Source organism: Propithecus coquereli, unplaced genomic scaffold (assembly GCF_000956105.1).
Source record: "Propithecus coquereli isolate 6110/MARCELLA unplaced genomic scaffold, Pcoq_1.0 Scaffold10, whole genome shotgun sequence".
NCBI classification, from domain to species: Eukaryota; Metazoa; Chordata; class Mammalia; order Primates; family Indriidae; genus Propithecus; species Propithecus coquereli.
The window spans coordinates 3,880,117-3,896,763 of NW_012133858.1; the positions used below are offsets into that span (position 1 = coordinate 3,880,117).

Genomic DNA, 16,647 nt, shown 5'->3' on the forward strand with positions numbered 1-16,647 from the left:
AAAAAAAAAAAAAAAACACTCTATTTTTCATGTTAAATTACCCAAGAGCTAGAGGGAACATTTTTTGAATCAGGAAATGTAAGCTTACATAGTTTCATAGAACAATCAAAGATATGAGACAATCATGCATGTAACATGGTTCATGTGCTATGCCCAAGCTAATTCAGCAGCCAGTATTTTTGACTGAGTGTTGGTGCCTTTTTGGGAAACTAAAAAACATTTTGATTTTGAAGTACTTGTCTGTCTCATCTTAGACTTGTAAGATTTAGTCTCTTTATGTGTTTTCACATCCCCATCTCCACCATACTCAATCCCAAATTCGTCTCCGCACATTGTACAATATGCTCTGTTTTGGCTATTTACTTTTCTAATCCAGTTATATTGTTTTGCCATCTGTTATTACACAGTTGTTTAGGTTGCATTTTCAGTGATATCTGGGTCATGCTGGTGTTGGTATTGTGATCATTCTCATTTTTATCTCCACTCTTATAAAACATGGTTGCAATATTCACAATCTTAAAAATTCAACTTTTACAATGTACAATAGTTAATTCACAGGCAAAGCCAAAGGTGGACTGTTAATGCTTGTGATTACAACTCACTTAAATCGCACACTTAAGTCACATCCCTCAGAGTGATGCAACAATGGATGTTCATTGCTGTGAACTGCAAATCATGGTTGCCAACATCAGTGGGCAGAAGAAAACATGACAGTGACTACAGAAGGTGAATAATCTATGCTGTATCTATTTGACACTAAAAACAGTGTTGTTTTCAGCCTGCTCTGGGGGCTGTCATGTGGGTTTTGTACTTTTCCCCTAACCTTTCTCACTCACCGCAGAAAATTAGGATTTGTGTCCTGGGAGAGTTTCCTAGGATGTGGGAATTTCAGTGCTAAAATCTGGAAAGTCAGGCAAATGGGGACAGTTGATCACTCTTCCTCACATCTCCTTCTTCTGACCAGTGTACCCATTCTCCTACCTGCTGTGAGTACTAACTGGTAACTCTCTGCTGCCTCCATTCTCTGAAGAATTGCCCTAGGCCTCGTAGGAGCCACCTTGCCATAAGGCTCTCACTCCCCTAACCCCTAGAGGGCCAACCTAGGCCAATAATTGTCAGCTGGGTTCAAAAGGCCAACCCTTGCTGCATGGTGCGACTTACTTCTTTTGTTTGTTGGTTTTTTGGGTTTCGGTGGTTTTTTTGAGAAGGGGGTCTCACTCTGTCACCTAGGCTGGAGTGCATTGGTGTGATGATACCTCACTGAAGCCTCCAATTCCTAAGTTTGAATGATCCTTCTGCATCAGTTTCCCAGGTAGCTGGGGCTACAGGCACATGCCACCGTGCTCACCTAATTGATTTATGGACTTCTTTTTTTTTTTTGAGACAGAGTCTTCCTCTGTCGCCCCAGGTAGAATACAGTGGTGTCATCATAGCTCACTGCAACCTCAAACTCCTGGGCTCAAGCCATCCTCCTGCCTCAGCCTCCTGAGTAGCTGAGACTATAGGTTCATGCCACTGCACCTGGCCCAATACAAGGATTTTGAAACACTTTAACTGTAGTCACCACCCCACCATTCTACAGTATTTTATTTTGGCCTTATTTTATAACCAAAATTAGACATTCCTATTTGCTGTTTTATAAAGACAATGATTGTTTAGATGTATGTATATTTACCATTTCTTGCTCAAAATGCCTTCTTGCAGCTTAGATTTTTCTTTGGTCTTCTCCATCTTCTGGAAATATATCCTTAAAGTTCCATAAGTGAGAGCCTATTGTTGATAAATTCAGTTTTTGATGATCTGAGAGTGTCTTTATTCAAAAATTAAAGCAAAATAATTGTTTAGCTAATCAAAGAATTCTAGGCTAGCAATTAATTTCTCTCAGCCCCTTGGAAATACTATACTAATGTATTCAGGCTTCCATTGTTGCTGTTGAAAAGTGTATTAGTTTTCTATTATGGCCATAACAAATTACCACAACTTTAATGGATTGAAAGGGCACAAATTTATTTTTTCACAGTTGTGTAGGTCAGAAATCAGACATGCATCTCACTGGGCTAAAATCAAGGTGTTGGTGGCAGGCTTTATTCCTTTTTGAAGGCTCTTGAGTTTGTTTCCTTGCTAATTCAGATGTTGGCAGAATTCATTTCCATCCAGTTAAAGGACTGAAGTCTCTGTTTCCTTGCTGGTTGTCAGCTGGGGGCTATCCTACGCTCCCAGAAGCTTCTCTCTAGTCCTTGTACATAGTGTCCTATCTGTCAGAACCAGCACAGGGCCTCAAATCCTTCCCATGCTACCATCTCTTTGAGTCAGCTAGGAAATGTTCTCTGCTTTTAAAGACTTTAGTGATTAGATTGGGTCCACCTGGATAATTCTAGATAATCTTCCCATTTTAAGTGTAACCTTAATTATATCTGCAGAGTCCTTTTGCAATGTAAGGTAATACATTCACAGGTTCAGGGGATTAAAGTGTAGACATCTTGGCAGAGTGGGGGAGGACATTATTCTGCCTACCACAAAAAGTATGCTGTCAGTCTAATTCTCATTCCTTGATAGATGATTTGGCTGTTCTCTCTGGCTGCTTTTAAGATCACCTCTTTGGTGGTCTACAGTTTCACTGTTTCTTGTTATAGATTTCTTTCTTTTTTTTAATTCTTGCAAACATTGCCCCTCCTCCATTCTCTGTTAAAATTCCTATTAAACTTAAGCTAGATCTTTCAAATCTGTCCTCTCACTCTCAGCTCTGCACCACAGGCCTCACACATGTGTACACCTCAGCCCCCATCCATGTCCAAGCCCCATCCCTGACATTGGCCACTCTTGATACAGACTGGCATAGTCCACACTTGGGAGGAAAAACACAAGAATGAGTCCCAGTCAGGCCCAAGAAGTAAAATCAGAACTGTTTAAACAGGAAAATTGGGGGTTCCAGATACCTAGTGGGTGGTTTAGGAGTGAGCAGTGCAGACTCCAGATGGATCCATTCTCTTAAGCCCTGTGGACTCCTCCACGTTGTGCGGATGGGCACCATTGGAGGAGGGCTAGCCTGGGACCATCTCAAGCAAGGGGCCCAAGGCAGAGAACCTTTCAAACCACAGATCCAAGGGCAGTACCATATTAGACAATAATACTGGTTAAGGTAAGACAAGGAAGAGGATGTGTGGTCAGAAGAGTTTAGAAGCACAGAGAAATATGGATTTTAAAGTAGGTAAGAGATGCATAATGTGATTAGCTGGCCTCTACATCACAAATAGAACTCTGTAGTCAAATTTGGGCAGTCACAGTGGATCCAGCCTTTATAAAAGCTATTCTCTCTGCCAAAAATACTTTTGACTGCTCCCAATTTGCTACATCCCTTATGGTCTCAGCTTGAATTTCACTTCAGTTGGTGGCCTTCCCTCAACCTGTGATTAATTTATCCCTCTCCCTCTTAAATTTTTCCAAAGAGACTGTAATTCTCTTTTTATTATAACAAATCACACTCAAGTTGTCCATAGCTGCCTTTCTGATTATTTAAGCTAAAAGGTTTGTGAAGACATTTGTCTTATCCAGCATCATATCCCTAGTACCCACAAAGTGACTGAGACATATCTGGTGATCAGTAAATATTTGGTGAATTAATAATTTGGCCTCATGGTGCTTGAGTGGCATTGCTTGATATGGCTGAATCCAAACAGAATATCAACCTATTTATGTCCTTCTACTTCAAATTATTTCATTTATTTCAAGACATAGTTTTTCAGAGCCTGTTATTCAGACAAAGGTTATTTTGACATCTAAAGTACTTTATAAGATTCTCTGGAAAAATCTAAAATCATTCTGCTGCCCTAATAGTTTATACTCTCATCATTTTTAAAAGGCTTAGATTATATACTAGAAAGGTCTCTTCATTACATGTAAAACATTTTTGCTGCTGTTACCTCTAGTAAAGGAGATGAAAGAACAACTGCAAGGAGAACAAACAGTCCTGAGAGTGTTTTAGTTGGTATCTACCTACCCCAACCCCAAGAGATAAAAACCAAGATGAGGCACTAAGGTAATACTATGTGGCCAGTTCCTTCAATAACCCAGTCAGTCCATACAGATAACCCACTTGACATATTCAAACTACTCTTTGAGTCATTGATGGTCATTATTTGGTTAGTTCCCCCAAAGTAAGGCCATGCCATTTATTAAAATGATGTGGAGATTAATCAACTGGGCTGCCACTTGTGACTCTCCCCCAAGGCCCCTGTGATAACATTGGTCCTGATGAGTAATCCTGTAATGATACATGATCCTGAATACAAGTCCACAAATATCGGGGCATAGCCTGTATGCCACTAAAAATAACAAAGGTTTCAGGGCTGGAGATGTTGTCAACCACACTGTCATGAGCATCTATAACTATAGAACTCAATGGTGGGGGGACAATATTTAACTGCTGACCCTGGCAGAAAAAGCCTGTCAGTACTTCAGCCTCAAACACATAGATCAGCTTATCTGTGGCAGAGTCTTTCTTGACCTTGTCTGCTAGGGTTTTGAGGTTCGTGGTGAAGTATATGCCAGCTCCATATTTTGGATCTGATAAAAGAAAAAAGTTTTAAAAGATTGTTATGATCTTGTGAATGATATTGTCTATTTGGGTACTAAAATGTATTCTCTCTCTAGTCCTCCAAATAATTACCTCCTATTGGTCTTGAGTCCCTGTGTCTGTAGCAAAAGTGCCCAAAGTTGTTCCCTTGAAACATTATCACTGACAGCATCAGCATAGTAACAAATTACATTCAAATATATTATTAGAGTTTATAGAGAAGTCTGTGGTTTTCAAAGTATTTTTACATTGATTAAATTGAATTAATTTATGATTTGGATAGTATCTGCATTTAAAAGATGAAAGATCTGAGATTCAGAGAGATTGTGATTCAGGTTAATATCATCAACTAAGCAGCTGACAGAGTACAATGGAGGGAAGGTTCTGTTTCTCTTAGAACATTGTCTGACTTCTACAAGCTAATAGGGATAGCTCTAGAACTTTTGAGAATATGGCTTTAAAAAAAATCTGATACAAGAAAGCAGTGTCTCCCAATCTCATGGACAGCATTACAAGAAAAACATGTCAAAATAGGGGAATGTTGAGCATATAAAATGTCAGTGTGCAAGCTTTGTTGTTTAGGAAGAGCACCCCTGGATTTGGAAGACACAGACATTTTGGTCAGTAGGTGGGTATTCTGTACTGTGGGGCAAGGATAGGTCATCATTTCTCACCATGGCCTGGTGTAATACCCCACAAAGAATCCCCACATGCTTTTGATCTAGGTCCATATTCCCCAGGTAATCTTCCACCTATCAGGCATTCTGGGGACCGCGATACTAAGGAGGATGTGCCCTATTCCAACCACTCCAGTCTGACATATTGCTTCTGATCTGTATTATCTTCTTTGGAGTATTAAGAACACTCCCAGGAGGCTGAGGGCCAAATTCTAGACCTCAAGGTAATCCCTGTTCTATGCCCTTTCTAACCTCTCTTAAAGGGAAAAAAATTCAAACTTTGAGGCCATATTCTCCTTGCTTCCTTCCTTTCTTTCTCTCGCTCTCTTTTTCTTTACATTTACATAGGTCTTAACCAAACACTGTTTTAGGCTCTAGAGCAGCACTGAACAATAGAAATGCATTATGAGCCACGTGTGTAATTTTAAATTTTCTAGTAGCCATGTTAAAAAAGGTAAAAAGAAACAGGTGAAATTAATTTAATATTTTTGTTTAACCTATCCTAAATGTTATTTCAACATGTAATAAATATAAAAATTAATTACAGATATGTTTTACATTCTTTTCTTTTGTAGTAGGTCTTTGAAATCCAGTGTATATTTTATACTCACAACACGTCTCAATGCAGATTAGCCACATTTCTAGTGCTCAATAGCCACATGTGGCTAATGGCTACCATATTGAACAGTGCAGCTCTAGATTTAAAAAATGAGTAAAATATGATCCCTGTACCTAAAAGTTCACAAAGGGGACTTCCTGCATATAAACAGATTAAATGTAGTACAATTTTATGTGGCAAGGTAATATTTTAAGATAAAAGATTTTCCTTCCCAAGAGTTTTTTCTTGCTCTTTGTTCTTCTGCCCGTTGAGTTCCTGCCACGTATTACCTCAAGGGCAAAAAGGATAAAGTTTAGAACAAAGTCAATTGAATACATATATTACTGTATGTGTATATATGTATGTGTATATATATGATATATAATTATTTTTAATTCATAGAAGAGAATATGTTCTTGAAAGTCTGGCTTTCAGAGTTAGATTTCCTGAGAGGAAGGCTCAAAACCTAAAGGATTCAGAACATAAACAACAGAGGAGACAATAATACAATATATTCTAAGAACATTTTTCTCACTTTAAGACAAATAGAACTTCTTTGTTCAAAATGGTGGGAAGAGAAGAATGAAATGCGACATGACTAGAGCTCTTGGGGAGTTTGAGAAAGGACTCACTTCATTGTACCATTCCCTCGAGAGAGCCCTGGGAGTTAAGAGGGGGCAGAACAATAGAAATTTCAGAACAAGAATAACTGGAGGGACTCACAGAGCAGAAGGGACCACTGCCTGACTCTGCTAGGTGCATTCCCTCATCCAGCCTGGTACTTGAGGGGAGGGTAGCAATGGCTGGGGAAGACTCCAGAACAGAAGAGAATCATTACACAAGACCCTGCATCCAGCTTAGAGGATATGCACGCTCAAAAATTTCCTGCACTACAGGAGGAGCACAGCCATGGCCTAGAAAGGAATTCCTTCAGTATGAAAAAGACAGAGTGGCAGATACTGCTTGAGTGCAAAGGGCGCAGGTGAGTGCTAATAACTAAAGCCCAGGGTCCTTTATCTAGCAGAGGGCGGTGGGAGACAGAACAGATTGGAGCCATGAGCCAGACAACCTTCCCCACAATGCCTCTCCCACCATCTAAATCACTCTCAGAGAAAAGGGAAGAAAAAGGGCAAAATGTTGTAGGAGTTTGAACCCTGAAGGGACTAACAAATCTCTGAAAAGGACTGAGTTCACCCTGAACTGTCAAGATCCCAGTTTTCTGCATCTGTGAACATGGGTGCATGAGAGCTAGGTAAAGTTCAGTTCTAGAATCATAAAGAAAACTAGTTCTGCGCCTGCATTTTGTAGGACTCTAGATTCTAGTACGTGCTAAAGTTATAAATGTTGTAACAAAGGAATGGAAGAAGTACAGGAACACAGAGGAGAAAGCAACTCACTAGGCCTGCAGGAGTTAGGAAAGGTGCCAACCAGGAGGTTATGCCATTTCTTGAAGAAAGAACAGAAGTTTATAGTGCTAAAAAGGGTGAGGAAGGAAGTCATTCCACAGACAAAGGTACAGAGAGATGAAAGTACACAGCATGTTTAAGGAACTCTAAATAGTTAATGGCTAGACTGTTGAGGAACACAGTGGGTGATGAGTCTGGTGAAATAATGTAGAAGCAAGAGCCTTATATGCTCTGCTAAGGAGTTTGGGTTTTTATCTTGTAGGCAACTGGGAATACAGATATTAAGCAAGAATGTAATTTTTTAGCATGATAATTCTGGTGGCAGAGTAACTGACAGATTAGGTAGGGGTGTGTTTTGAGGCAAGGAAAGGACCTGGTAATAGTCTAGGTCTAAGGGAAGATGAACTGAGGCAATAGGAATAGAGAGGTGACAATGGGCTAAGACTTTCAGGAGATAAGTCACTAGGACTGGATGACTGCCTGGATATAAAGGTGAGGGAATGGGAGGAATGGAGGATAACATTTCAGGTTTAGGAGACCTGGTAGGTAGGTGGTGATGGTATTTAGCCAGGTTAGGCAGAATCAGAAAACACAGGGCATATTTCTTACGGAAATCATGGCCAGGCTGGGCGTGGTGGCTCATGCCTGTAATCCTAGCATTCTGGGAGGCCGAGGCGGGAGGATCGCTCAAGGTCCGGAGTTCAAGACCAGCCTGAGCAAGAGTGAGACCCCATCTCTACTAAAAAATAGAAAGAAATTAGCTGGACAACTAAAAATATATAGAAAAAATTAGCCAGGCATGGTGGCGCATGCCTGTAGTCCCAGCTACTCAGGAGGCTGAGGCGGAAGGATGGCTTGAGCCCAGGAATTTGAGGTTGCTGTGAGCTAGGCTGATGCCACAGCACTCTAGCCCAGGCAACAGAGCAAGACTGTGTCTCAAAAAAAAAAAAAAGAAAAACATGGCCAAGAAAAGAGCTCAGTTTGAGGTGCCTATGGGCCATCTGGGTAAAGATGACCAAAAGACAGTTGGCTATATGGACCTCCAGGTCAGGAGAGAGGTAGGGGCTTAGAGCTAGAAATTCCTAAGTGACCATGATAGAGGTAGGAGTTAAGGCCGTGGGAACAAGTGCAATCACCTAGAGGGACACTATAGACAGGCCAGGGCCCAGGCGTTGGGGACTGCAGCTGTAGAGGAAAAAGAAAGAAGATAAAGAATGGGCAACAGATGAACTCATTAGATTATAAATTGTAAGGGCAAGAGCTCCATGTTTTTTGTTTACTGCTATATCTCTAACACCCCTAGCACAGGGCCTGATTCATAGAATGTGCTTAATAAATACTTGTGGAACAAATGAATTGACCCCACGAGAAATGGCAAGTGTGTAGTCTTGCTGCATTCAACCAAGTCCTACAAGTTAGATTAACTCATAACTGGCTGGAATGCAAACATAAATAGAAAAAAGAAAATAAAGCTTTCTTAAGAGAAACTCCTCTGCCTGTGGGTAGCCATCTAAACTGACTGAGAGTCCTATAATTTGGAACATTGCAGGCCTGAAAAAGCCAAGTACTTTTATACTCCAGATAACAATAGCTTCAGTGATATCAAGATTGGTGTCTTCTGGCTTGTCTAGCACTGTCTGTTAAGAGTTCTCACCAGCCCACAGAGACGAGTCCATTGGCACAGGTCACATTATGGGTAGCGTCCGAACTGTCTCAAGGCAGTGGCCGTTCAGAGAAGGGACAGGGAAATGGGCAGAGCACAGAGGCCAGAAGGTAAAAGATCAAAATCTTGAGGCTTAAAAGACTATCTGGAGACAAGATCTGTGACTGGGTTATAAAGACATAAACTTGACCAGAAGCAAATATGCCTTACGTCTGCTGAGTTTTTAAAGGAACTGTATTGCTGAAGAAACTACAAGACTGTCTGCAACAGCTTGAACACTTTCTAGCCTGTAAGGCAATCCACGGCCCTCTGTTGGCAATGGGCCTAGAAATGGTCAAGGGCCACAATACATAAGAAATATTTTCCCAGAGTGAAAAACAAGGGTTTCACTCTACTCCCAGAATAGGGAATCCTTACTATTCCTGTCCAGCAGCATGTGATACGTGTTGTGAGCCAGCGACTGTTGTGTTTTCCTTCTCCCCTTTCAAAATGGGAATTTTTACTGCAGTTTTCTTGCTCCTTCTCATATCATTATATAATGAGTATGTTAGGGCAATATCTTGCCTTTAAGCTTTAAGAGAGAAGTGCCTGAAGTGCCTTGAAGCTGATGATTAGACTGGCTAAGACTTTGGGACTACCTTCTTTGGGGATACGGTGAGTGTTTCAGATGTTTTGGGAAGAAAGGTGTACAGAGATGTTGGGTAGGCAGTTAGCAGTGTCTGCCATAGGACTGAAAAGAGGGTACTCACTATATTTGGAAAATAGCAGGATAGTGATGATCTTAGTTAAAACAGTTTAAGTAGAAGTAAGGGAGTGAGGATTGCAGAAAAGCCAGCTTAGTACCAAATGGAAGTTATAGATTTTTAAGACTTTGGCAATGAAGGGACTATACTGATCATCACTTTCCTGGTTGCACTCAGAAGACTTCTTGGTGGGATTCATTTCCCTATTTTTACTTCCAGGAATTGTCTGTGTTCAATGTTTACCCCAAGTATTGCCTATGTTCTTTCAGGGACAAAGACAAAATGATTTCCAGACTCTTTGCTTTCTAGACATCAAGACTATTGGAATTGACTCCACAGCAAGGATCACGCTATGTATTTTGAAAGGTAACGCTTAAGAGCCACGTATGTAATGGACCAGGCAAAATCAAGCTGCACTGCTAGGTAGCCCTTCATGATTATTACTAAACTTCTTATCCTCCTTTGGAGATACATGAAGCTAGAATTTTTCATTGGTGACTGAAGAGGAAAGGGGACAATATAGCAATTATGTATACAATATTTTTGTACAACTGAGAAGAGATGTGGAAGCTACACATAGAACACCAATGGCTGAGAAGGATCTTAATATGTTATTCACTTCACATGCCAGATGATACCTAATTTATTCACTAGCAGGCTACAGGAAATTAAGAGGATAGAAGAGAAAAGACCAACTTTCTTAAATTTAGGAAAATGCCCTTTTAATTAAGGGATGAGGATGATTCAATGCTGTTGGTAATAATTTTGTTGAAATAAGCAAGGAAAAAGAAAAAGCCCCAGCCGCTCTCTGCAGATAGGACACAGGACACATAAATTTTAAAAAAACAGCGAGTGGTAGATTTTGGTTTTGTTTTTGTTTTTTTTTTTTTTAGAGACAGAGTCTTGTTCTGTTGCCTAGGGTGGAGTGCAACAGTGCCATCATAGCTCACTGCATCCTGGAACTCCTGGGCTCAAGCAATCCTCCTGCCTCAACCTCCCAGGTAGCTGGGACTACAGGCACACACCACCATGCCCGACTAATTTCAAAGAAATTTTTTGTAGAGACAAGAGTCTCACTATGTTGCTCAGGCTGGTCTCAAACTTCCGGGCTCAAGCAACCCTCCCACCTTGGGCTCCCAAAGTGCAAGAATTACAGGTGTGAGCTGCCATACCTGGCCAGAACCATAGATCTCACTGCTCACACTTTCATCAATGTACAATCCATCACCAACCAAAGATATGAAGGAAAAATAAAAAATACCATGCTTTCCAAAAGACTTTACCTCTAAATTCTAGTCACCAATGATCCCCCTCCCCAGAGCAACAAATGCTATTAGTGGTGAACTATCTGCTGATGCCTGCTCACAAGTTCCCACATAGAGTCGCCCTAATGATGAGGACCTGACACCTACCACAGGGCTCTGAGTACACTCTCTGAAAGCCAACTCTGCATACCACATTGCAGAACTGGTGTGGGACCTGCTGAAACAGTATGTGGCTCACAGGTTTCCTATGTGATTTCCCTTCCATCATTTTCTTCTTCATTTGGAAGGCAGTCATGAGAACTTCATTCTCTATCTTCTCTACCTACAACCAAGGAAAAGAAAAAGTGAAAAAGAGGCTGGAGAATTACTCCTTAAATTGTCTGTTATACTGCTTCAAAAATAAAGGTGTTTATGTGCATATTAATTTCCATGAAATTTGCTTTTCATATAAAGTTGCACAGGAGGCTCTCCTCCCCCCAATCCTGTACTTTGACTTCTAGCTCTTAAAAATTCCCTGTGTTCCTTCTTTGATAAATTCATTTAATAAAAATTCACTGAGCAATTACTATGTGCCAGGCACTGGTGATGAAAATATTAGGTTATTAAGTATGGAGTTCCGATTTCCTTAAGTACTAAGTTTGACAGTTGATATCTCTGACATTTCACTTTGACACTTCTTGGTTTTTTGGTTTTGTTTTGTTTTTTTTTTAATTGTGAAGGTACATCCTCATTCTTTAAAATGCATGTTTTGGCTTGTGATTATCTTTCAAATTTTTTTACAGCAATTTTTGTGAAACCATGGATAAGTCAAAAATGTGTGTTATTTTTGAATATAAGTTCCATTGTGGAACCAATGCAGTGCAGACAGCTTGAAATATCAACAAAATGTTTGGGAAGGATGTGGCTAATGAACGTGCACGGTACGCTGATGGTTTGAGAAGTTCATTCTGGTGATTTTAATCTTGAAAATGAGCAGCCATGTGGGTGACCTGAGACCAAGGTGGATAAGGATGAGCTGAAAGATATAGTGGAAGCGAATCCATCTCAACCTACGCGTGAATTAGCAGCAGGGTTTGACATTACTATTTCAACAATATTGGACCATTTGAGCAAGGTAAAGAGGCTAGATAGATGTGTACCATATGGATTAAATGAGCATCAGAAGAGAGACCATCTTGAAGCTTGCCTTTCTTTGCTGTCACGACATAAAGGTGAATCATTTCTACATCGTATTGTCACGTGATGAAAAATGGATTCTTTTTGACAATCACAAGTGTTCGGCACAATGGTTGGATAAATATGAAGTGCCAAAACACAGTTCAAAACCAAATATTCATCAAAAAAAAGCTAATGGTATCTGTCTGATGGTCCAGCACTGGTATTATCCACTACAGCTTCATGAAATCTGGTCAATTGATTATAGCAGATGTCTACTGCAACCAATTAGATGAAATGATGAGGATGCCTGTGATTAAGCAGCCAAGATTGGTCAACAGAGACAAGCCAATCCTCTTGCAAGACCACAGTCAAAAAAAAAACAACGCTGCTCAAGCTACAGAAGCTGGACTTGGAAACTCTCTGTCATCCACCATATTCACCAGATCTTGCACCAACTGACTACCACTTCTTCCAAGCTTTGGACCACTTCTTGCAAGGAAAAATATCCAATTCTCAACAAGCTGTGGAAAACACCTTTCACAATTTCATTGCCACTAGCTCTCCAGGCTTCTTTGCTGCTGGAATAAACAAGCTACCATTAAGATGGCAAAACTGTGTTGATAGTTTAGGTGCATACTTTAATTATACTGCTTCTTGTTTGAGATATAATAAGCTAAACTTTTGATTCGAAATCAGACATTTCAAAATAAATGGTTAACAACATAGACATAGTCTCTGTCCTCTTAAAACTCACAGTTTAGTGAGATAGATTAATAAAATAGGTAAACAATTATAATGCAGTGATAGCTGCTATTCCACTTCTTTTATTTCACTCAAAGATAGGCAGAAAGCTCTTTTCTGGATCTGGAATCTGTGCTTCTGTATGTCCTGACATCATTTCTACCTCCTCATTCCAACTATACCCCTCGCACCTGCCCTTCCCTGCTCTCCTTCCAGTGTTACTGACCCAGGATTCCAGGTGCATGAGGCACACTCTAGCTTAGAGTCATCAGTAAGTGAGCTTTTTTTTTTCTTTTTTAGAGACAGGGTCTCATTCTGTCGCCTAGGCTGGAGTGGAGCGGCGTCAACACAGCTCACTGCAGCCTCAAACTCCTGGGCTCACGTGATCCTCCCGCCTCAGTCTCCCAAAGTGCTATGATTGCAGGCATGAGCCACTGCCCCTCCAGCCAGGTGAGCTTTTCTTTTGGCTACAGAACCAAGTAAATTAATAGCAAGAAGATCCAAATCCTCCCCTTAATTAGGTATACCTTTATAACCCGCAAACCATATTTTTCAAACTGTTTCTTTTGATCCTGAAGTTCTTGAGTTAAAGGCACTGAATATTTCAGAAACCTGATATTCGTTTCTTTCATTTCATCCTGGCTTTTTGGTTGCTGATGAGTCCATTGTCCTAAAAATGAGTAACACAAAATTTTGTCTCAAGGCTCTGTAAGAGGGAAAAGAATTTGTTATTCTTTTTTGTATGTGTGACTTATTTGGAGACAATGGGAAAAGAGTTGGTAAAGAAATTTAATGAAACAAATTCGAGAAATTAGGAGGAAGAGATTAGGCAGTTTAAACTGTATGCCTCATATTGTGTAGGACATGCAAGGAAAGCTATAATACTATGAGGAGTCATAGGATAAAATCAAGGGGTAATAACTTTGTGTTTGGATGACTTAGATTGTGAGGACAAAGAGATGTGAGAAAAAAAGAGCATTAATATATACCCTTTCCCCACAAGCAGTGCTCTATGATGATACATAATTGTGTTGCTCATAGAAAATGTTTTTATTTCTAGCCCCAGTGCGTATGAGCAAAAAGAGGTAGGCATAAGAAAACATTAATTAAGGAATGATGGAAAAGGATATGACATTTATATAATGCTTCAAAGTTTTCAAAGAGATTTCAGGCTCTACCCAGTTTGATCATTACAGCACCACCATTGAAATAATTAACATAATTTTACAAATAAGGACACTAAAATCCAGAGAAGTTAAGTAACTTGCCCAATATCACACAGCTAGTAAGTAAAGCTCTAAGATTATAAACTTGGCTTTCACCAATGCTTTCTGTAAGGGAACGAGGCAAAATACTTGGAACATGTATCACTCAGCACCCAACAATAAAGAGCAAAATTTGGAGATTAAGAGTCTATGGTGTCTTGTCTTTCCTCCCTCCCTCTTTTCCTTTCTTTTCTTCTTTCCTAGTGCCCTCCTTCCCTCCTTCCTTTTTTAAATTCAAGAGATAACCTGTTTTTGTCCAAGGGAGCTCTTTATTGGACTAAATGTACAAATGGACAATGGAAACCAAAAAAAGGCTGTTTTCTCTTGGTTTATTTCCAGTTTGACTTAAGGTCAAGTATACTAAAATGACCTAATCCCCAGTACATTATCTAACTGAGTGGGCTCAATTTAACCACAAAAGGCAGGTGATAAACCAAGAGGAACTCACTAGCGGGCCAAATTGTAAATCTGAGAAAGCAGGAGGGACAAAACTCCATGGCAGGGGAGCTCCAAAGCCAGGAAACTTCAAAGGAAGAGACTATAAATTAACTTTGGAGAGCAATAGCTCACATTTATAAGGTGTAACATTAGAGTGCAGTTCACTCGAGTTCAACAAACATTTTTACTGAGCTCCTCCGATATGCCAGGCACTGGGCTGGGTACTGGGAATCCAAAGATCACACACTTCTATGGTCAGAAGCACTCACTAGAAAGGATTAAAAGAGTAACATAAAAGGGAGGTAACATAAAAGGGAGGTAACATAAAAGTGATGCCTAACCTCAATTTTTAAAAAAGTTTATCATTATGATGGATATTTGATGTTCCTTATAATCACTCATCTCAAAATTATCCATTTTATTGTAAAGATCTGATTAAGAAAGGGTGTGTTTGCATGAACCTCTGAGATGCTGCTGTGGAATAATATGCTTAGTCATCAACTACCAAAAATGCCATCTTGCAGCAGAACAAGGGGCTTACATGACTCTAAATTGCCAATAGCGGGGAGAATGGGTCAACCTTATGAATGCAGTTAATTTAAAGTAATGCCACAAGCTTTATAGGAGATTAATGTTTCTTTGTATTTGGTTCTCCTGAGCTGACACTGGTGTCAGTTTAAACATCCACATTCATTACATCCCATAAACCTGCAGTCCCCAACCCCCGGGCTGCAGCCTGGTACTGGTCCATGACCTGTTAGGAAACGGGCTGCACATCACACCACCTGAGCTCAGTAACTCCCCGCATGACACCCTACTCCCCCTACCCCCAGTCCATAGAAGAATTGTCTTCCATGAAACCAGTCCCTGGTGGCAAAAAGGTTGGGGACCGCTGCCATAAACTAAGTGGGGATCATAATCTTGGTTTTCACATTTGTGTATTATTTTTATCTACATTTTTTGACACTGGGTTTTCTGTGGAATGTGGATACAATATTTTTCACAAACTCCCACTCACTTTGAGCATTTCCTCCTGAATTATTTTTATTTAATACAAACACATGGTGAAAATAAGGTGTCCTTTGAAATCTTACATCTGAATCTTTATATCTCTTAACTAAATCCTTTCTCTGCATTACAACCAGCGATCTTTCTAAAACATAAGTCTGATCTTATCTTTGTTTAAAATCCCTCAAGGTTCCCCATTTATTTCAAGAAAAACTCTAAACTCTTTCATGTGATTAATAAGGTTTTGCACAATCTAGGCCCCGTGACAGTCTTATTTCTTCAAACTTTGTTCCTTTGCCTAGTTAACTTCTATTTATTATTCAGTTCCCCATTTATGACACCTGTAAGAAGGCTGCCCCTGATCTCCCCAGTCTGGGTTAGGTGCCTCTTCTCAATGCTCCCCAAGCACTTTCACCCTCCTTTATTATAACTAACCTGATTGCTTGTCAATATCCCCAATTAGACTTTGAGCAGGAACAATGTCCATCTTGTTTATCACTGTAGTAGCCCTGCACCTAGCACAATGCTTGGCACAAATCATGGGTGCAATATGCACTAGTTGGATGAAATCCTCTCTTTCCCAGGATGGCATTATAAAAGGTATAATTTCCTAGTTAGCTTTGGGCTCTGTTAAAAGGATCTCTCCATACCCAAATTCCCAGTTACCCTGATGAGTTTAGCCCCCATGAATGGGAGATACTTGAGTGTACCTCACATTACCAGTGAATAATTTCATTGATGAGAGGGCTCAAAGTAAGCAATTTTATGGCTCCTAATGCTGTCAGCAACAAATAAATGCAATAAAAGTCAATAAAAGAGAAATTAATCAGGTGGAATGTGTCTACATTTAAATGTTTCATCTGTAGAATCTGGGACTTATTTTCTTCCCCATGGCTTAGGCTTGGGTTTTACCCTACCTGGGCTTTCCATGCAATTGCCACTGAGGCAACCCATGTTATCATAAGTGAATCCAATCGTGTGTGTGTATATGTGTGTTCATTTACTAATAACTAACCCTGATGGTAGAAAGAAAGCAAAAAAAGGTCTCATACAAGTTTATGACCTAACACAGAACCAGAATGGTTTGCTCTCTCCTCTCCCATTCTATCTCT

The 16,647-nt window shown here is 40.0% G+C and overlaps 1 protein-coding gene across 4 annotated transcripts in view; it reads right to left on the reverse strand.

Annotated features, from left to right (window-relative positions):
• Window positions 1-2,368: 2,368 nt before the first annotated feature.
• Window positions 2,369-16,647, reverse strand: part of PARP9 (poly (ADP-ribose) polymerase family, member 9) — a 34,614-nt gene continuing 20,335 nt past the window's right edge. For all 4 annotated transcript variants that reach the window (XM_012642008.1, XM_012642013.1, XM_012641992.1 and 1 more), the window contains 3 exons: window positions 13,352-13,494; window positions 11,073-11,247; window positions 2,369-4,563 (listed from right to left, as the gene is read on the reverse strand). In XM_012642008.1, the coding sequence (XP_012497462.1) occupies window positions 4,190-4,563; window positions 11,073-11,247; window positions 13,352-13,494 (692 nt within the window). In that variant the 3' untranslated portion in view covers window positions 2,369-4,189. The remainder of the gene's footprint in view (window positions 4,564-11,072; window positions 11,248-13,351; window positions 13,495-16,647) is intronic.